General features: G+C 34.3%; 4 protein-coding genes across 8 annotated transcripts; 2 read left to right on the top strand and 2 right to left on the bottom strand.

Annotated features, from left to right (window-relative positions):
- Positions 1 to 455: 455 nt before the first annotated feature.
- Positions 456 to 3,224, bottom strand: mRpS5 (mitochondrial ribosomal protein S5). 2 transcript variants are annotated; one of them, XM_011069348.2, is made up of 6 exons: positions 3,011 to 3,224; positions 2,807 to 2,905; positions 2,385 to 2,726; positions 1,798 to 2,028; positions 1,513 to 1,712; positions 456 to 917 (listed from the first exon to the last, which is right to left on the bottom strand). In XM_011069348.2, exons 1-6 carry the CDS (start codon positions 3,084 to 3,086, stop codon positions 525 to 527), a joined length of 1,341 nt encoding a protein of 446 aa, XP_011067650.1. In that variant the 5' UTR covers positions 3,087 to 3,224; the 3' UTR covers positions 456 to 524. The 2 variants fall into 2 exon arrangements, with proteins under 2 accessions (XP_011067650.1, XP_087264097.1); XM_087407971.1 differs by lacking the exon at positions 3,011 to 3,224 and having other exon boundaries at positions 2,792 to 2,905.
- Positions 3,225 to 3,390: 166 nt separating this feature from the next.
- On the top strand, positions 3,391 to 5,836 carry LOC105154039 (cyclin N-terminal domain-containing protein 1). Of its 2 annotated transcripts, none has more exons than XM_011069297.2 (5): positions 3,391 to 3,706; positions 4,257 to 4,358; positions 4,486 to 4,760; positions 4,837 to 5,052; positions 5,135 to 5,836. In XM_011069297.2, the coding sequence occupies exons 2-5, from the start codon at positions 4,277 to 4,279 to the stop codon at positions 5,405 to 5,407; spliced, it is 846 nt and encodes a 281-aa protein (XP_011067599.1). In that variant the 5' UTR covers positions 3,391 to 3,706; positions 4,257 to 4,276; the 3' UTR covers positions 5,408 to 5,836. The 2 variants fall into 2 exon arrangements, with proteins under 2 accessions (XP_011067599.1, XP_011067590.1); XM_011069288.2 differs by lacking the exon at positions 3,391 to 3,706 and adding an exon at positions 3,716 to 3,882.
- A 36-nt stretch (positions 5,837 to 5,872) lies between these two features.
- Positions 5,873 to 9,181, top strand: LOC105154053 (uncharacterized). The gene is made up of 5 exons (XM_011069309.2): positions 5,873 to 6,546; positions 6,820 to 6,882; positions 7,468 to 7,585; positions 7,666 to 7,831; positions 7,948 to 9,181. Exons 1-5 carry the CDS (start codon positions 6,489 to 6,491, stop codon positions 8,563 to 8,565), a joined length of 1,023 nt encoding a protein of 340 aa, XP_011067611.1. The 5' UTR covers positions 5,873 to 6,488; the 3' UTR covers positions 8,566 to 9,181.
- Positions 9,182 to 11,454: 2,273 nt separating this feature from the next.
- Elys (AT hook containing transcription factor 1 homolog) lies at positions 11,455 to 19,626 on the bottom strand. Of its 3 annotated transcripts, none has more exons than XM_011069337.2 (6): positions 19,284 to 19,626; positions 18,728 to 19,096; positions 18,336 to 18,633; positions 12,170 to 18,142; positions 11,780 to 11,865; positions 11,455 to 11,631 (listed from the first exon to the last, which is right to left on the bottom strand). In XM_011069337.2, the coding sequence occupies exons 1-5, from the start codon at positions 19,311 to 19,313 to the stop codon at positions 11,780 to 11,782; spliced, it is 6,756 nt and encodes a 2,251-aa protein (XP_011067639.1). In that variant the 5' UTR covers positions 19,314 to 19,626; the 3' UTR covers positions 11,455 to 11,631. The 3 variants fall into 3 exon arrangements, with proteins under 3 accessions (XP_011067639.1, XP_011067623.1, XP_011067632.1); XM_011069321.2 differs by having other exon boundaries at positions 11,784 to 11,865; XM_011069330.2 differs by having other exon boundaries at positions 11,788 to 11,865.
- Positions 19,627 to 21,039: the final 1,413 nt, after the last annotated feature.

Below are 21,039 nucleotides of genomic sequence, written 5' to 3'. Positions count from 1 at the left end.
ACGAAAGCAATCCAGCAATACGGGCAATTGGCCAGTGCCTAGAACTTTTCACTGTTTTACCAATGAGAATATTTTATTTTAATTAGCCAATTGTGCGCTGTCAGAACTCTCCCACGAAATATTACGATGCGAATGAATAAGTCTATAATAGGTGTTTTAAGCCTTAAGAAATTGACCAACTACAATCAAATGCGAGGAGAATAATTGATTGTGATTCGTCCATTCCTTATGGCTTAAGGCTTAAAAATCTATTGTAGATCCGGAGTAACAATTGTAAAACTGCTTTTCCTGCAGCCATTTAAAATTTATTAAAAAATTGTCATATATTTATCTTTAATCTTTCACACACATAAACTCATACACGAAGCATGCATCGTTGAGATAAAAATCTATTATAAAGAATATTACAGAATATTTAAATGTGCATATTTTTCATATAATATAAGAACATAATCTTGTAATAATAAAGGCTTTATTTGAAGCATTCATATATAGAGCATACACAACAATCAGATACACTCTCTCTATTCTTCTTCCGTCATTTCATTGTTCTCGCTTCGCTTTGGCTTAGGACGCAGCTTTGCCTCCGGATACTTTTCAGTCAGAAAACTATGCAACGCTCCGTATTCTGCCATTAATTTTATCCTCGTTTCATCAAAGTTCCTGAATCGTTCCAATTTTACCAATTTTGTTTTGTATAATGGATGTTTAGTATAAAATGGAGGATATTTCTTTTTTTGCAATCTTATTTTGCCATCCAAAACGTATTGAGTAAAATCGAGAATCTCATACGACTTCACTTCTTCTGGCTTTCTGACTTTCGATGGCGAAGCGATTACTTCTGGATAATTTCCGTTTTCTGATTTAAACTCAACTAAGTGCAATCGTTTTTCGTCTGCTAGTTGTTGATACGATTTCTGTAAAAAAAATTTCTTCTGTTGATTGTTGGATTAATTTAAGGTAAAATACAATGACTTTTTGACAAATGGCTTTTCGCTCATTATGCGTTTTGTAACGCATAATTGTAGTGAAAAATCAATAAACTCCATTTAAAATTAACAATGTGTAAGTAAAGGATTAAGTTGTGTCATATGTACACGTTTGTACATTTTCATCTGATTAAATAAATTTGAAATTCATCATTAATTATTCATAATTTAAAGATTATGAAAAAGTTTTTAAATATAGAAATAATCTGCTATTTGAGATTGACAACTTTTGATATATCTATCTAACAAATTAAAGAGACAATGCGCTAGATGATATATTATATTTAAAAAAAAAGTGCCCCTTTACTCTACCCCCTCCCCTCTCAGTATCTCTTTATATAAACAGCGTTATAAAAAGCGTATATAAAGGAGATTCTTCAGAAGAGCAGCTCATTATCAGCATACTCTTCACTCTGATAAAATGAGCGGCAAGATTCATGAAACATTGGTACTATGGATCACAATAATCTGCAAACTCTCTAACATCATTGAATCAAGAACTTTGACCCTATGAAATACATACCTGTTGCAATAAACCAATAAAGAAAGCTTTTATAATATGCTGTAAATTTATAGAACCTTCTACTTTGGCATACATATCTTTTATACCAATCGCTTCGCAACATGCTTTTATCGCACGATGGCAGACAAGTCCATATCCTTCGTGCATTTTCTTTACATATATCTTTGTTTTTCCAAATTGTGTAGCAAAATCATGTAATACTGAAACAAAGTCACACATAACGTGACATTAGAAAGAAAGAACAAGTGAAATAGAACAATTTTACATAATCATATTATTTTTTACCAGTATGCTCTTTGCATCTAGAAATATACATTAATCTTTGACTCGCCCTATGCTTAGCTGTTTTTATTGCTGCTTTCTGTACAGGTGCTTTCGCTAGTGCAAATCCAGCCACACCATTTCCATTTCCTGTTATGACAAATATACTAATTCTACTCTTGCGCCCTAAGTTACCAGTCATATGACTTATTAGTTTGCTTTCCAGTATCCAAGTATCAAAGCCATCAAAGGTATCTGAAAAAGAACAGAATGTATCATTTATGTAATCTTACTATCACTAGAATTAGGTGTGCGTGTGTGTGCGTGCGTGTGTGTGTGTGTGTGTGTGTGTGTGTGTGTGTGTGTATCAAGAAAGTTGATAAGAGTATTATATATGTATATACAGGATGAATATTAATAGTTAAAATCATATATATATATATATATATAAGTTTAACTATTAATATTCATCCTGTATATATATATATATATATATATATATATATATATATATATCTTGTAATTTAATCATATACAGTTATTACATTAATATAATTGTATATGTAGGATAATTATATGTGGTTAATATAGTGAATAATAATAACAAGAACCTTCTCCGATAGGATCTGGTGGTCCAACCTTTCTGCCACCAATATGAGCACTTGTCCAACCACGTTCCAAAGGTGACAATTTTATCTTTTTTGATACTGCTGAATGCTGTAGCTTGGCGAACTTTTCTCTTTCAGGATCAACAGGTAGCTTTTGCTGTTGTAAGAGTTCTTTACCTCTAAATACAGGAGTATTGAGACCAGGGAATTGCATTGAAATTTTTCCTACTCCAATAATCTGACCCTTATTTAAATCTCTCTTTTTTATTAAGCCTTTCGCTCTACCTCTACGTTTTCCTGCATTACTGACAGTTGTCACTCCCTTCCATAATTCATCCGCAGATTCTGTGAGAGAAGAGCGTGAGAAGAGAAAACATTACAAGCATATTTTTCTAAAATATTACGCTCACCAAAACTTTACTCACTATTTATAAAAAACGTCGTACTCCTTGTACTATGTACCAAAGGGATGTACGTCTTTAACAGATGTGAGTGTATGTAATCAGTAAATAAATTATGTATATCTGTGAAAAGATGTTATAGTGAATAATAGTAAATAAATTGAGCTGATAAATTAATTTGAATGGGATATATGTAAAAAAAATACATATTTCGTTCATATTTCGTACCGTTGTTCACAAATGAAACGTTTCTTGGCGAATTTTTCGCAAGTCCATAAACACGTAACAAACACGTTCGAATCATTTTCAATTTTTATTAATTTACATTGATTCTCGTTCTTGGACTTACTCGACATCGGTCGATAATAAAACCAAAGAAAAGTCTGAGAGGGGCCACCTAGTGTTTTTCTCTGCTGACCGCGTAGCCAATGAATCAAATATTGAAAAATTCATCTCCTAGTTATCCCTATAAAACCAATTCTCCTATTAGAATCGAATGTATTCCAAAACTCATCAAAACTGTTTCGCAGTTAGGACACAGAGACATTTCCACCGAGGGTTTAAACCGAATCAGGGGGCGATTCAAGATTGTATCTTCAAATAAGATGAAAATTATAAAAGTGAGCGAATTTACTAGAATACTAATAATTGTTTGTACTAATGTTGACCAATGAAAAATTATTGTTCAACATCTAGTAAATTTGCTCACTTTTGTAATTTTCATCTTGTTTGAAGATATCAATAGAATCCCAGAATGTAAGAATCAACCAACTACAGTCGCATTCCCCTGTCGTTCGACTGTAACAGGAAAATATTCGACTGTAGTTGGTTGATTCTTACATTCTGATTCGGTTTAAATCTTCGGTGGAAACTAGGCCAATGTTACACTGTTACCTGTGTTGTTGGAAAACATCCCAAATTTCGGTAAGCTTCAAATTCTCTTTCATCGAAAGTATGCGACCTATATTGTGATATTTTATGACACCTATATTTTGTGGCGCGTATTAATTTGTAAATATAAATAAATAGATCACAAGCACAACTGTTATACTACATATTTTATTACGCGATAGAAATGGATCTAGATACAGCTTACATTGGTAATTGCATTTATTCCATCTGAGACAATTTTGCATATGTATGCTTATTGTTTGTTATTTAGAAAAGTATATGGATATCATTTGTACGCGAGTATCTTTGCTTGTTTGCATATGAATATTCTTTTTTTATACAATTTAATCAAAGTATATTATATCTTTCTCCTCTCCACACACGCACACACATACACGCATAAGAAGATATAAACACAGTATAATAAATTAATATTGTATATAACCTACATTAAAAAAAAATATATATATATATATATATAGAAAGAGAGAGAGAGAGAGAGAAATATTCTAATTGTAAGAGATTAAAACAAATTAGAAAGTTCACTCAATTTTGATTTGAATATCTTTAAATTTGTTGCTAGAACCATTGATTCATGATTGGATGGAACATCTTCAGCAAACTATGAGAAAACAGGAGCAAGAGCAGATTGTTAATGCAACCGATTTTGCCATGCCATTCATAGGTAGGTAATGAGAGAATAAATATTATGTGTCGCGTGCAGTGGATTAAGAGATATTGAAAGATATTTGGAAAACTTGTTAAAATACCACTTTATTGCTTTATTTTAAATTATATTATAATCAATACAGCGATTCCAGCATCTACTATGACAGCTGCTTTCAAGATAGCGGAATACTTGGAGTTAGAACCAAATGTCAAGTATATGGCTATTGAACTGTACGATAGATTCATGTGTAAACACTTTTGGGAGCTTTTTAAGACTGAGTTTGCAAATGATCCATCTGAAGCATCATGGTTTAAAATTTGCAAAAAAATTTCTAATCAAACGAAATTAAATCTAATGTCATGTTTTCAATTGGCGTGCAAAATGGATTCTCATTCCAATATCTTAGGAATACCGCAGGTACATTGAAAGATGATACTTTGTGAAGAATTTAAGCATCATGACAAATCTTAACAAATAAAATTTGCTTTGTTAGATTCTTAATATTCTATATCTGATTGACAAAGAGTCTGAATATACGCGAAATATGATTTCCTTTTCGGAAATTAAAGTTTTCAAAACAGTAGGATTTACAATGCCCCTTTATACACCATTGCATTGTATCGAAATTCTTCTGGCAGCGACAGGTCTCGGAGAAACGCCAAATACGTTTAACATTTCGATAGATTTATTGGATTTGGCTTATCTAAAGGTTTAGACATTATCTAATTTATTTCTTCATACAATTAACAATTTATACAATACATATTTCACTAAGTTGTACACATTTCCAGCATGACAGATTGTATTCACAATTTCATTCATATTACATGCACAAAGATACTGTAAATACAGAATATGTAGCTCGGAAAATGATATCATTGAAATCAAACGTACTTTACCTAAGTGCAGCAATAGTATATTGCACAACGTTTTTTCTATGTTTGGATACAAATGCTTTGGGAGAGCAAATTATTGTAGCAAAATTGGCAGAATTATCAGATACAACCGATATTGATATTTCCAATATGGCCAATATGTTGCTCTCAATAGCAACACAAGAGTAATGTAATAGACTGCATATTAAACAATTTTACATATGCACGCATGTGTGTATTGTACTATATAAATACACATTATACAGATATGTATTGTGTAAATACTTTATAAACAAAATTAAATTAATTCTTATTAATATCGCATGCAATTATATGTACATTTTTATTTATTTATTTAGATCATTTATGTACATTGTGTGTGTGTGTTTGTTTATGTGTAAAATAGACATTTAAATTACAAATGTATCGCTCTAAAATATTTATATCGCATAGTGAATTTACATGCGATGTAAATTTACGAGAATTGATACAAATTTGTGATAATTAACATATAAATATTGGATATAATATATTATTAAATAATTCATGATTTTTTATTATATAAATCTTATTGCCGCAAAATTACATTATTTTTTCTAATTCAAAAAAGAAGAAAAATCAATCAATACCGACCGTACATGAAAGATAACTGACGTTTCTATTGATAGGTGGCCGCGATATCATTGACCCCAGCACCAGTCAATAGTTAGGTTAGGTTAGGCTCCTTTCTCTTCACAATTGCTCCAAGTTGCTCTCGTTTTGTTTCACCCCTTTCACCGTGCGCGCGTGCTCGACATTCACTACATTCATCACCACTACGCATCACTACTATTTTACTATCTTTCCCAAAAAACCAACAGTCTTGTCCATCGACAATTGTTTGACTTTGTTCGCTTCATTCATCGCGGCTTCAACTATATATAAAAGATTTGCGCTGCATTCTGCATTAAATACAAAAGAAATTCAATATTTCTCACATTATTCTAATGACGACCTTTTTTGATATTTGAAAAAAATAAATTTCAAGGACTTTATTTGTAAAATTTTTTTTGCGTTGTGCCAGGGCTGAAAATCAAAAGGAAATCGTTTATAAACTCTTGTTCTCGCTCACACATGTGTGTGACATTTACAACTAGTGACAGCCGTTTCGTGTAGTTTCAAGATGGAGAGAAAACAATGTCGTGACTACTGTTCTCGCACAATGGGGTTGTAAACACAGCCTGGGTCGTCGGTGATTCTGTTAGTTTTACAACGAAAACAGAAAAGTGTAATGGCGAAATCTGTGCTAAGTTCGGACACGCTGCCAAAGGCCGGTCGTGTAAACGAAGGTGAGACTTTTGTATTTCTTTCTTCAACACTTGCTTTTCTTGTAAGATATGAAATTCTCTGTAAGCTTGATTCTTTATCTTACGCATACGCAGTCTTTCCTTCTTTTCATATTTAGATATATATGTATATATGTAATTCAAGCGTAGAAAACGCAACAAAAAATAAAGTGAAAGATTCTGGAGCAAACATGTCTCACACCATATAATTAGTCATGATTAGTCATAATTGCATTGGTATTTATAATGTGAACTTGTACTCATGTAATTTTGCAGTATGTCGTGAATGGTTGGTACATGAAGATGGGGCATTGGCTTATCGGCTTCAAGATGAAGAAAGTATGTAAAAATTTTATGCTTATATGTTTGTCGTATAGATGTACGTATGTATGTCCTTAGCAATGTTAGATTAGATTCATTCAAGAACATTCCAATCAATGCTGATTGAATTTCCTATCTTAAGAAGAATGAATATATAGTTTTCTTCATTAATTTAAATTATAAAATTTATCCAAAAAATATTCTCATCTCTATTCTTATTATATTGATTTTATAAATTATTTGAGCCTTAGTTTTATTAATTTTAATCCAAAAAACTTGGTATTATGTAAAAAAGGAAAAAAAGGAAATTTAATTAAAATAAACCTAAACAGCTGAAGGAAGTCTCAAAATTTTTATGTTGAGAGAGAGAGAGAGAGAGAGAGAGAGAGAGAGAGAAAACATAGAATGTATTAAAGAGAAAGAAAAGATATAAATGTAAACGAATATACTTTTGTTGAAAATAAAAAATGGATAAGTTAATACTTTATATAAGATGTAGATACTGGAAGGAAGATTAAGTGCTTTGAGTATAAGATATTTGTATCTGTTATCAATATCTATAGTAAAAGGTTTTAACATATGATTCTTTATTATGATTTATAGTTAAGGAACATTATACCGGCAACAAAACGCGTAATGCACAGGTGAGAGAAGATGTGCCACGAGCCAAAGTTGAACAGGAATTGGAAGCGCTAAAATATCAAACTTATATTCAACAGCAGTTAGTAATATTTACATTTCTCTATAAAGATAGAGATTTTTTTATATCGTTGTTTATTTGTTTTGTTTTATTTTACAAAGGGAAGAGAGAGATGAGCTTGTCGCAAGGCAGATTGCACTTTCTTTGGAGCGAGAAGAGAAGCAAAAAGAGCGCGAATTGCAAGAAATGATGAGATTACAGTTAAGATTGGGAGATGAAGCTATGCAGCAAGAGTTTGAAAGACGTATGCAAGAAGAAAAAGATGAGGTAATCACAATATCTTGTGGTTAATAAAATTCTTGAAAATATTATATAGTCGTATTTAAGAAAAGAAAGAAATAATTGTTTGTTAGCATAAAAATATAAACTTTGTTGTATGATAGGAATTAGCAAAAAAGCTACAAAAAGAAGAAGAAAATCACGACGATCCGGAAGATGAGCAATTTATGTTGGATCAAAAATTAGCGATGGAGGCGCAAGATGCTGAGTTGGCACGAATGCTTCAGGATAAGGAGCGTGCAAAGGCTCGTAAAGCGCGAGAAAGGGCGAAACAGAAGAAGCTAGAGCGGGAGCGTCTGCAACAACAGCAACAACAGGCAGATGAACAGGATCTCACGGAACGACCTCAAAGACCAGACAGACTGGACTTGAAGACCCTGTCAAACAAGAATCGAACTCGTTATCCTGCCAATTATTCTCATTATTCGGATCCTGAGGAAATCCATACGTTAGACAGCCCCGACAATGTGCAAGAAGTGGCAAATGTCGCAACCATTATTGATCCTACTTACAGTGTGCATAGAGGTACTTTTTCGAGCAGCTCGAGCAGCACAATAAGCCCCACTTATGTTTTACCGACGCCACCACAAGAGCTAATGGCAGATGATATACCATGTTACATGCCGATTCAAGGTCAGCGACGAAATCAGGCTCAATCACCGTCTAACATACAAGAGGAGAAGCACAAGCGGCGAGTTAAAGATGGGTGTAAGCATCAGTAAGAAATATAAAGCTGAGAGAGATTAATATTTTTTATACAAATTTTTTTTTATTGCCATCAAACGATGACATAAATTAACAAGCAGTATTCATTTCTAAGATCTATCCATAAAGAGATGCAATTTTGTTACATATTAAGCAATATTGATAATACATTTATTTTATACATATAGTATATATATTTACTTTCGCAAAATGTGTGTACCAATTTTAAGATTTTACGATTATTTTTCTTTGTATCGATAGGATATATTGCCATATATTATATGATAATGTAAATCAATATACTGCCATACATTACACAAAGTTTAATGTGCCTTTTAAAGGGCATTTAAAAAAATCTAAGAGCCTTAACAATTAACGAATTATTCAGCAATAATTATAATTGCTAATATTCGAATGAACAGATTGTAGCGTCCTCAATTTTCGTTTTACATTTTTTGATAACTGTGTCTCTGATAGAATTGTATATGAAGCAAGAATGGAAAATAACGCGTTACTTGTCATCCCTGTTGTAAAATATATAGACACTAGTATAAATATTTTTTTAACATTAATATGCTTCTCATTGTTTAAACTTTTGACATTTTTAGTATAAATAGAATAAAAATAAAAGAATATCTTAGACAATCAGAAAATAATATATTTTTCAACTTTATGCATTGATATAAGACGAGAAAGTCGTGCAACAGTGTACAAATATTGATCAAATATGAATTTATCATAAAATGTTAATTCAATTGTAATTCAAATATAAATGGATCAAGTATACAGAATAATTTTTTAAATGCATAATTAGGTTATGACAAAAGATTGAGAAATTATAAAGTTTTGCTTTAAATTAAATTATTCTGTATTATTTAAATGATTATGTTTAAGAGAATCTCACGTTTTCATTACATTCAATTGGCTCTTACAAAATGACTGATACGTTTCCGATATGCATATCATTCAACGCTACAAAGTTTGTCTATAACATGTTTAATTTACTAATAAATCGACTATTTAAAGTTTTTTCTACAGTTAAGGTAGAACGTAAAGAACGACAACACTGCCAAAGAATAACACTTTAATACAGGCCTTTAAAAAAAGTGTTGATAAAGAAAGGGCATACACATTACGTATTTATAAGGATCTAGATTGAAAGAGTTTTATGTATTGCAATATTTTTCGAATTTTGGAATATGATATATGATAACAAGCTTCAAAACTACTGAAGTATATAGTTATAACGTGTTGAAGGGAAATGTTAAAGAGAGAACGCATAATTGTTACTACATACAGTTGTTACATTTTCCCTTCAAAAAATAAAGAAAAAAAATCTTAAAATTACTTGTAATTTCAAAATAACACATTTATAAAACGTTTAGAATTTATTTATTATTAATTCTCTAGCATTATAAAGGATATATATAGACTTATTGTATATGTGTACAATGTATTACTTACTAACTTATGTAAGAACTGTGTTCAGAAGAATAAGAATTTCTATTGATAGCTTTTCAAGCAATATTCCATTAGAATATATGAATTTTTTTGTAATACTTTTTTCATAATGATTATATTATTTGTGGTGAATTCTCTTGTTTACTATCATATGTATATATATATATATATATATATATATATGTATATATATATATATATATATATATATACATACATATGCATATACATATATGTATATATATATATGTGTGTGTGTGTGTGTGTGTGTGTGTGTGAGTTTCTTTTACATTTATTGTATCGATACAACTATACATAAGTATATTAATAAATTATTTACAAAGATATGATACATTGCTTTCTTGCCGAAAATATTATAGGAGCATGTACTATATTATATATGCAAAATGTGTAGCAAAAAATCCTGTGCTACAAAATGAACATCTAGAAACATCAACAATAAAAAAACTGATACTACCGATAATAAATATCTTTAAAAAATGTACATATAGATGGAATGAATACTATCGTGATCAAAGAATATTGTATGTACGCACGCATAATATGAAAACATCTGTACATTTTTCAATGATAATTTACCATTAGAATACATTATTTAACATAACACTCATTGTAATCGTATCACCGTACACTTGCCGGCTCGCGCGTGCATCGCACAAAAATAACATGATATATTTTACATTGAAGGAAAAACATAACTTTTTTTATGCAATTGGAAACATATATAATGTAATTTGATTCACTTATGCGGGTTTATTAATCTTTGATAAAAACAATCTTAGAATTTCTACATATTGTTGAAAAAAAAAGGTATTTCTCAACATCACATTAGCATATATTCCAAATATCATGTTGGAATAGTCAATCACCTCCCATCATAACTTAAAATATATTCCAATCAAAAAAAGAAAACGAGATATTTTACCTGATCGTCATTCAAAACAAATTGAGTTGTTTGCAAAAAGATAAGATTATTCAAGTTCTTGATCTTGTTTCTCTTTGATTTTTGCAAACAATTGAACTTGTCTGTCCCCGCTGGAATTTCAATTAGACAAAGCAATTGTTTTTTTCATTTTCTAACTAGGATATGCTGGGACAAGTTAAATCTTTCGATCTTTGTTTATTAGCATTCATAATTATTTATCATATCAGAGAGATTATTTTGTACTATATTTTTGCCAGAATATAGACGCTAAAACTGGTCAACAATTTCTATGTTAACGTTTCCTAATATTTCTTTTGTTTCACACGCACCGTGTTTATAAATATTAAAAGTTAATGCTTTGAGTAATCGACTGTTTTAATTGACAGAAGCATAGGTAAAAAAAAAACATGTTGCGATGATAAAAGAAATATGTGAAAGGAATTTACAAATATTGAAAGACTTACAAATCTAAAATGTGCGTGATAGAACTCTTGGGAAATTCCAGTTTTAATCTGTTGTATTTTTGGATCTTTTAGATACAACAAATCTTGTTCGAAATCGCGATCCGAAAGAATTTTTAACTAAACGAACGCCAGATTTGATGTTGTGAGATTGCCGGATAGCGGGTCGTTGTTTTCCTTCTTGATAAGGACTCGGTATGAACGATCTCATTTTTCTGTAAAAAATAAACATAAGATATAAATTAAAAGACTTCCATCTTTTTTCTCTAATAAGAAGAGACGAAATAGAGACAAATGAAGTTTTTAAAAAGTGATAAAACACATAGCGATGAGGATAATTATATCGAATTAATGAATAACAACCTACATACGATGTTGTTTTGAAGAAATGTTTTTATTAGATCTGGTTTGAGGCGGTGAGAACACATAATTCGGGACCTCTCCAATGTCTGTAAATAGAAGAGTATGATCTCGTCAAACCGCTATTTAAAATCTGCTATTCAACAAGTGAATGGAATTATACACACGTCCCAAATTAGATAGAAATCGACTATAAGAAGCGAATTGTGTAAAAAAATGGTAAAAATACAATCTACGGAAAGAAAAGGAAATTTAAAGGATAATTTACACAAAAATCTCTGAAAGCAATTCTTCAAAAGAGATATTGATAAAAAATTCCGTTTATTATTGCACAGAGCGTTCCTTGCAACATAAGACTATTCACTTGGTAAGCGGCCTAATTTTTCAAATTACCTTTCTCCAATGGCACATCATCCGTTTTCTCCGGCAACGAGAACGAAAACAGATTGCTGAACTCTTGACTTACACTGATCTTGCGCGGTCTACCTCGTCTCGACTTCACGGTATTCGTTTTCGTCTCTTTGATCATCGTGACTGATGCCGTTTTTCTTTTAGGCGCTGGAGTATCTTGCGCGATTTCAATATCTGTTTTTTCATCTCCTTCCACTAGCTCTTCCGCTATCGGTGATACCACTATGATACTTGTGTCAACATTTCTGACCCTTCTTTTCATATCTGTGTGTGTCACATCTGCGCTGGACGCTCTCTTCTCTCTGGCATTACTTTGCACAGCCTTCTTTCTAGTAGATCTCGTCTCTCTTATTGACGGACTTAAAATTTCTTCCAATTCCTCTGGCACAGAGAGTACCGACGCGCTTCGAACGCGCGCATTTGTCGTTAGTCTACCGACAATCTCTTCTGTATCTCTCGCGGCGGAATTCCTGGATTTCTTTGACTCTTCCGGGGGCTCAGCAACCTCCGGAATGATTTCTTTAATAATACTACTGGACCTACGTCGCAGTGATCCTATAGGCGTCTTCATCTCTTTAGGTACTGAACTGCCACGTTTTCGGGTCGTTTTAATGTCTGGTTCTTTCGAACACTCCTTATCCCTCATGGATGATCTCAATGATCTGTTTATCGTTGCACCATCGGTATCGGACGATACCGAAGATTTCCTCGTGCGTCGCAAAGACTTCTTGTTCGCGTTCTCGCCTTCTTCGTCGTCACTCGCCAGTTTTACAAGCGATGTCGCACTTCCTGACTTTGTGAAACTCCTCTCTCGCAGAGAAGGGGTGTCTGCCTGTAATTCTTTTCTCGCGGAAGAAGCAAGTCTTGTGCTTCTCCTTACTGGTAGTTCATCCTTGACGCTTTCGGAGTCGCTATCCTTTGTATTGGGCTGCGGCATTTCCTTCGTTACAGACGTACATCTGCGGCCTCTCCTCGTTGATGGTTGCGCGTCGGAGTTTCCTGATTCACAATTCTCATCCAAGCTCATTAATATGTCCTTCGCAAGAGAATTCGCTCTTCGACCACGTAATTTTCCCGAGGGAGAATCCATCCTTATTTCCTTCGCTGCTGAATTTGCTCTCCTCGAACGCGACGATATTTCGAAATCTGTTTTTTGCGACGAATGATCTGTTGAAAAATTTAAAGAGTCCTTCATCGTTGAACTTGATCTTCGTAAACGGGTGACTTTCTCCGGCTCTACTTGCCGTGCCGAGATATCTTTTACCACCGAACCTGCTCTACGTGATCTAGTCATACGTACAGATGAAATATCCGTGATCTCAGTTTGATTCTTCTTACTTTTCGAGAAACTTTGATCACCTGACAGTTTCTCCTCAGTCATGTCTTCAACCTTCTCTTTAGCCATCTCCTCGGATACTTCGATTGTACTATCGTCTACTTTATACAATTTTACATAGCTCGAAAAAGTTTTATCGGATTTGTCATGGATATCGATGTTGGATCGCTGTCGGGACAATGAAGCCTCATCGAGACCTTCCTTTGGAACGCTTTTGCTCCTACGCTCTGATTTGCGGTTCTTCTCATTGGATTCACTGTTCTTCTCCATTTCGACATTCTGCGTGACATAGGAGCTTTGTAAATTAGAATATCTACCGTTTTTCGCTTTTGACTCTTCAGTTTCTCTAGCATTGGAATCAGACTCATCGTCTGTAATATTCGACATGTCGTATAATATATGTTCTGAAGGAATAATTGACATCAAATGTGTTTCTTTTTTATTATCCATTTCATCAGGTACTACCGGTGTAACAGCTCTGCTATTCGCAGATTCGTCATCAGTCAAATCAACGTCACCCATTATTTGCACCGATTCTTGCAAACCGTTAGATTTCGTCATACTGCATTCTTCCGTTTTATATCCTGGATTCCGAATCTGACGGGACAAACAAGAAGCAGGAACTTGATGACTATCCAAGTGCATCTGCGCATCTTCCAAACTCTCGAACGTCTCCTCGTGCTCGTCACTATCCTCGTCGTTTCGCAATGTAAATAGTTCCTCGTCAGATTCATCCGAAACGATCGGACTCGATTCCGCGACCTTTTCAGATTCGAAGAGTATAGGCAACTCGTAATTTTGTAAACTCGGATTAGCCTCCCTCGCGATCCTTCCATTATTGTATTTGTTCTGTCGATTATTGCTTTCTACGACCTTATCTAAACTATCTTCTTGTTTTGCGAAATCAATTGTTTCACTTCCATCACAACCAAATTGTTCAACATGATGCACAGATTTTTTAGATTCGTTTAGCACGTTAACATCTTCCTTTATCTCGTACAAGTTATTCACGTCATCTATTTCCGTGGCTCGTTCGTCGTCAATAGATGTCTGAGAAACTGTAATCCTCGTTAGTGGAGTAGACGTAACGGTAAATTTGTCGTCACCATCTCTTTCGTTGAACGGTGTCCATTGCGGATTAGTAAGTCCTGATCTCTTTGTAAGATAGCTAATATCGGCGACGCTGCTGTCAGAGGATAATACAGTGGTCGAGTAAATGGAGGTCGGTAATAACGAGCTGCGATTTCTCGGTGTACTTGAGATAAACGATTGTTCATTTATCTTTTCGGAAGTCCTCGAGATCGCTGCGGACAAGTTTACGGACGAGCCACTTGCTTTACCCGTGCAAAATTCCTGTGGCACTTCTACGGACGATTGTAAGGCACTTCTTCTGAGACTGGGTCGCGGACGAGCGTAGCAATGAATCTTACCAGACGTACTGCTATTGTCACTCAAAATCGCGCTTTCATAATATTCTGGCTTGTTACTCGCGTTTGGACTGAAGAACGTATCATTATTCGCTTCGTTCGAACTAAGGGGAACATCAGTCTCAATATCGTCTTGTTCTTTTTCCTTCTGTCTTCTCTCCTCTTTTTCGTCCTCTTTCTCATACATCAAAGTTTTCTTGGATTGATTAATGTTAAATCGTATTTGTCTACTAACTTTTCTTTCTTTTTCAGACAATCTATCGGTAGTTTCCTTTGCTTGGGACATTACAGTAGGAGACGTCGAGCTTCTTACAAGTTGTCTAATTTTCAAAATTGATTGCGGTGTCTCTAGAACACGATCCTTGTTCATGGAGACATTAGGTTTACGCTTTACCAGAGGCGTCTCGAAAGTCTCCATCAATCTTGATTCTTCCGAAACTCGTTTGCTCGGCGAGATATTCTTGTCTGTTAGTTTCCGGCGTTTAATGTCATTTGGTACATCATCTGCATCATCTTCTTCGTAGATCTGATCAACTGTGCGTTTGCCGCGACTCTTATGCGTTAACGTTGGAAATAACACACAGTTCATGTTTACGCCGTGACTGTTGAGTCTCAATGACGTGCAAGGCGCACTGACAAATGGAATCTGAGATTTCTCTCCTCGTAGATAGGTCTCTCTGGCCTTTGTAATCACAGTTTCATATATATTCCGCAACTTATCGTGGCTTTTACAATGTGACATCGGTCTGGAATAGCGTGTCTTTAGATCTGCGTCCGAATTCGATGTGGTCGCGTTCATAGAGAATCGTTTCGTGATATCGGGCAAGGTCATTTCGTACGCGCTGAGCATAATGAACGACGTGGACTGCACATCTTTGACCACGTTCGGTTGGTACTGCCGGATCGGATAGCCGCCAATTACTTCCGTGTAACGACATCGTTGTAGATAGTACAACAGTCGTAAATCTTCCATCTTATTCTCTTCGAGAAATTTGACAAATACTTCCTCCTCCTCGGAATCTAAAACTAAATGCAGAACTTCATCGAGCTTATTGTATGTTCTACACGCTCGAAAGAAGCTGGTTAGTAATTGTTCGTAGTGACAGGGTGGTCGACGATGGAAAGCGGATTGTACCAGGCCATGTTCCACTGAAAGGCTCATGGCCATACCTTGTTCCTCTATGGAAGACAAGGGTGGTTTCCTCACGCGAAGATACAAGAGCGCCAGTTTGTGTTGATTATTACGCACCAAAGTACGCAATATGAATCTATGATGCCAATCCTTGATATCAGAATCGCAAACTAATTGACCGGTCATTGTATCAAGAAATTCTTGATAATTTTCGTGATCGAGTAGCCAGAATGCCTGAGTGAGCTTGATGAGACTGGGGCTCATCATGAATGCGGACGGATATTTGATCAGCTGTTTCACCGCGGGATACGACCGCTGCAGCAGCATAGCTAGGTCCATCAGGAGGTAAATTGTAATCTGATGTCTGCAATTGATCTCATTTACTTCTGTCTGATGACAATCGGTTAAATAAGATCGTAGTAGAGATTGCAGCGATGGCGGTGGATAGCAGCCATGCATGGCGATGCCACCCTCTCTTTCCCATTGTTCTTTCAACATGGAACACTCACGCGTTATCAGCTCATCAATAAATAAATCTTCCTCGTTTTCGCCATTACTGCCATTGTTTTTTAACAATTGTGCTCGTTTCTCTTTATAAAGCACCGAAAGCTTCGCATAAGGATAAGGCACTCTTAGCGCTAAGGAGATAGGTAGCGTACTCTTCTCCTCTTCTCCTTCTTCTTGCTCCGCTGTCTCTGCCGCCGTTACTGCTTGCTTCTCCTCTTCTAAATCTTGCATTTCGGGCAACAGACCCACGTCGTAGAACCAAAGGAGTACTTGAAAATATAAGGACACGCGTTTCAACATCCTTCGTTGCTTCATCAAGTCAACCGCCATGGATGGCAATTTAGCCACTACATTGGACAAACATTCCAATTGCTGCGAACAAAACCGCAAAGTTTTCACGTCAGTTTCACCAATGCTGCTGCCTGATTGATCGAACAAAGGAATACAGAGTCGATCCGCGATCATTTTTATCGTAGAAGCTCTCTGAATGCCCCACTTGAGGAAAGTAGGATACAAGTAAGAGGCACTACCATCTGACCACTCTATTGCGCATTTTATTAGAAAACTGGACCATCGCTGCTCCAAGCAGAGGGACAACAACATCTCTCGTTGTGCATTCTGATCGCTGGCAAATGAGAATTCTGAATTGAACGGCATTAACCCAACAGAAAGACATCTATGAAACGTTTCAAACGGTTGTATCAATACGATAGGACCCGTCATAGCTATTTCACGTAATAAATCGGTCTGAATACCACGAGTCATCCAGAACGTCAATTTCATTGAGTTCAACTCCACCCATTCGAGTGACAAGGAATTGGGATAGAACAATTCCTCCGATGAACTCGGACCACTGCTGGAGAATTCTTGCAAACTGTGTGGGATATATGCGAAATTTATGACCTGAGTGTCTTCCTCGTTTTGTACATCCGATCGTATACGATACGTTGCCAATATACTATTTGGATTCTGACACTCGCTAATAGTGTGCGGCATTTGCTCTTTGTACCATTGATTTAAGTCAAACAGAAATACTCTGTCGTTAGTTGCGATAAGCAGTAAGTTATCCTCGCCTCTTCTAGTGGCCGAGTCGGTCTGTTCTGGATTGGATTCTCTCTCAACAGTGCACAAATTGATAACCTTGTCTCCTTCGTTCAATTCCGATTCAAACTTCAAATTGGGATCATCTTCTAAATTAAAGTACAAATTTATCTCTCTGTCACAGTATTTCCTTTCAAATAGCATGGCGTACATTCGCAATATTGGTGGTGCTTTTGACAATTCGTCCTGATACACTACCCACAAATAATAAAAAGGTCTAGGATCGTCTGTGGGTTCCAACAAAGCCAAATGCGTGACTGTCATATTCTCGTCGATGGGTGTACTAATCCATCCTATGGAACCATCATTTTGCCAAATTATCACTCTGCCTAAACAGCCGGAGATTAAACAGCCAATCTTTGTAGAACTAACGATTGCTGTGGTCAAAGTTTCGCCGAGCAAAGGAGATGCTTCGAAATCTTCTCTGTTAAAACCAATGTGCTTTTCTATACCTAAGAATATATTAAATTTCAAGTAATTACTGATATAATATTAATCAAAAATTTGTATGTAAGAGATGCATGTGTATGTGTTTATAGAAGGCAGTATACTAATCTGTCCTCTACTTCATATTTTTTATTTAATATAGTATCAACATGTGGACAAATATTAACTTGATAATGATCGTTTATTATTAGCACTTACGGTTGTTGAGCAAATTGTAAGCTGCATGTTTTTCTCGAATGGATTGACGTCTATCAATAATTTGTTTCACCGATGGAAAATGTATCTCTGCCGGTGACGTTTCATCCATAATAATAGATAAATCATCCATATCCCATACAGTTCTCCGAAGATCAATCATGATATGTTGAAGATTACGCAAAGCTACACAGGCCATTCCATCCATTTCATTTAATACGTTATCAGGTCTTTTATCATTGAATTCCTCCCATTCGGCACCACCCGCCACAACACATACTTGTTCTATCCCACATGGCATCTATAAAACACCATGTAAAATACAAAAAAAAAATCTTTAATTACAATCTTTAATACTAATTCAAAACGAATCTGATTTAAAAGATAATACTTACACGAATAGCCCTCAAAACACGGGATGTAGTACAGTCAAATATACATAATAAACCAGAAGAATCTCTCAGTCTGCTCGCACAATTATCTATTCCAACCAGCAGTAATGGAAATTCTCCAGGTTGAATAGGAAATTGGGAAACTGATGTTACAACACCACGAAACATCCAACTGCTGACGGTCTCTCCTATTTTTACATTAAAAACTACCAAGTGGCAACCATAACTCAGCCATGCGTATGTTGCATTATGCAGAAATCCTCCACGGTAATCATTAACGTTGTCGTACTCTTGAAAATTCGCAGACTGACCATACTCTAAATTTCTTAACCAATTTGACACAGGAAATTGAAGATTCACGATCCTGCGAATCTACACGAGAGAATTATCGAGAAAATTATTGAAATGTAAAAACAATAAACTCTTCGTTTATATATCATCCATTGTTTTATATTTTCGACATAATTCGAATCAAAGTAGAAAAATATCAATTGAGAACGTTAAAAATCACGATAGGTTATATCAATAATTGAAATATCTTTATGTTGTAATGTGTTACCTCGCAGTTGACTTCCTCTAGCTCCTTCATTTCTCAGGCCAGCTACCGAAATATCATCAGTGAAAGTCGCATTTAAAAATCGTTTTTACAAGGCTCGCAATAAGGTTAGGTTATGTTGGCGCCAAACCTCACGTTTGTTCTCGTAATCACCCGGGAGACATATACATACATAAGAGATGAAATTGCACGGTGCAATGGAAAGTGACTTATCGGAAGAATACAATGACGGCGTAATTTGGAATCGTATTACGTACGAAAATGATATTATCTATCATTCATTTTCCTGCTCTCTCTTCCTCCGTCTAACGACAATGCGAAAAGGATAGACAATACATAGATGGCGTGTACAGTCATGAATAATTAAAACTCTAGATATTACCAAAATAACATAATCTTTCTATCAAGCCGAAATGCCGACATTTTCCTATTGGCTATTTTGATCGCCATTTTCGATCTAATTATTTGTAGTCCAATAAGTGCTTAGGCCGATATTTATAGTCAAATCTTATATTTAAGACTGTCTTAAGTATAGTCTTAAAAAGTCCAAAAGTCCAATGAACCAATCAGAGGGCTGTATTAGCCTCTTAAGACATTATTTAAGACAGTCTTGAAATAAGAATGGACTATACCACTCATAGTCGGTTTTTCTTATTTTAAGATCGTCTTGAGTAATGTCTTAAGTAATCTTTATGCAAACTTTTGTAACAAACTTTGGTCAAGGAAAACTTATAAAATGTAAACTTTAAATTTCAAAACTTTTCTATTTCTCTACGATTAAAATGATATGAATTGTACAATTTAAAAAAAAGGACTCTTTAAAAAATCATGTAAAACAATATTTTAAAAAATGAATTGAATTTACAAACATGTTCTTCAAGAACATATATATTACATCCACTTTTCAGGATTATTTGTTAAGTTTTGGACTTCTTGTCTAAACAGATGCACTTATTATGAGCTAATGTTTTCCATTTAAAAAAAGCATATTCTTTGTTCATTAGTTTACCATGGAAAAATAAAAAAGTTCTAAGATTTAAAATTAAAATTAAAATTTTCCTTTTGATTAAGTTTTTTGCGATTTAATATAATTTGTTTCTGAATTATAGATTTTGCAAAAATAATCCATTTTGTAATATTTATTTTAAAACGACATAATTTTAACAAAAAATTAAATGTTTGTAAAAAAATATTTAAAATAGATATGGATTTGCTAGAAAAGGAATGATCTTAAAAACTCATATAAATTTTTGTATCAGGCAACGGCTTCCTTCGAGCAGCACAATAGTTAAAAAAATTTGTTTTCCTATTTTTCAAAGGATTCTTCAACTTTCGCCATTTTGTAAAACATTTTTTGTAATTCAATTTTGATTTTCTTGGTTGTCAAAAAAAGTTCAAGCTTTAATTTGAGCTATTGTTCATCTCAATGTTTTTTTTTGCTGAGTCATCACTATTAAAAAATGTTAAGAAATTGTACTAAAATTTGCCTTGGCCGTTTCTTTAGATATAAAGTGTGTATATATACATTATATGTATAATAATAGTTTATAGCCAGTATTCATAGTCAGAGCTTATATTCAAGACCGTCTTAAGTATAGTCTTAAGTACGGTTTTAAGAAGTCACAAATCAATCAGAGGGCTGCATTCGTGACACCTCAAGGCTTAACTTAAGGTTTAAATTTAAGATGATCTTGAATATAAAAACTGACTATGAATACCGATCAAAGAGTAAGGCTATGCATCGAAAATTGAGATTAAA

The sequence above is a fragment of the Acromyrmex echinatior genome, chromosome 7 (assembly GCF_024713525.1).
Source record: "Acromyrmex echinatior isolate Ae372 chromosome 7, ASM2471352v2, whole genome shotgun sequence".
Taxonomy (NCBI): domain Eukaryota; kingdom Metazoa; phylum Arthropoda; class Insecta; order Hymenoptera; family Formicidae; genus Acromyrmex; species Acromyrmex echinatior.
This window is presented reverse-complemented; position numbering and strand designations above follow the sequence as displayed.

Bases quoted from the DNA above. Each gene is read 5' to 3' on its own strand.
- mRpS5 (XM_011069348.2), bottom strand. From the start codon at position 3,086: ATGATTCGAACGTGTTTGTTACGTGTTTATGGACTTGCGAAAAATTCG. The intron at 2,029-2,384 runs GTTCTTGTTATT...GTTCTTTTTCAG, and splicing joins ACCAGATCCTATCGGAGAAG to ATACCTTTGATGGCTTTGAT. The intron at 1,713-1,797 runs GTAAAAAATAAT...ACTTTGTTTCAG, and splicing joins TAGATGCAAAGAGCATACTG to TATTACATGATTTTGCTACA.
- LOC105154039 (XM_011069288.2), top strand. From the start codon at position 3,858: ATGGATCTAGATACAGCTTACATTG. The intron at 4,359-4,485 runs GTAGGTAATGAG...TAATCAATACAG, and splicing joins TTTTGCCATGCCATTCATAG to CGATTCCAGCATCTACTATG. The intron at 4,761-4,836 runs GTACATTGAAAG...TTGCTTTGTTAG, and splicing joins ATATCTTAGGAATACCGCAG to ATTCTTAATATTCTATATCT.
- LOC105154053 (XM_011069309.2), top strand. From the start codon at position 6,489: ATGGCGAAATCTGTGCTAAGTTCGGACACGCTGCCAAAGGCCGGTCGT. The intron at 7,586-7,665 runs GTTAGTAATATT...TATTTTACAAAG, and splicing joins CAAACTTATATTCAACAGCA to GGAAGAGAGAGATGAGCTTG. The intron at 7,832-7,947 runs GTAATCACAATA...GTTGTATGATAG, and splicing joins TGCAAGAAGAAAAAGATGAG to GAATTAGCAAAAAAGCTACA.
- Elys (XM_011069321.2), bottom strand. From the start codon at position 19,313: ATGAAGGAGCTAGAGGAAGTCAACTGCGAG. The intron at 18,143-18,335 runs GTAAGTGCTAAT...ATATATTCTTAG, and splicing joins TTACAATTTGCTCAACAACC to GTATAGAAAAGCACATTGGT. The intron at 11,632-11,783 runs GTAGGTTGTTAT...TATTTTTTACAG, and splicing joins TCTTCAAAACAACATCGTAT to AAAAATGAGATCGTTCATAC.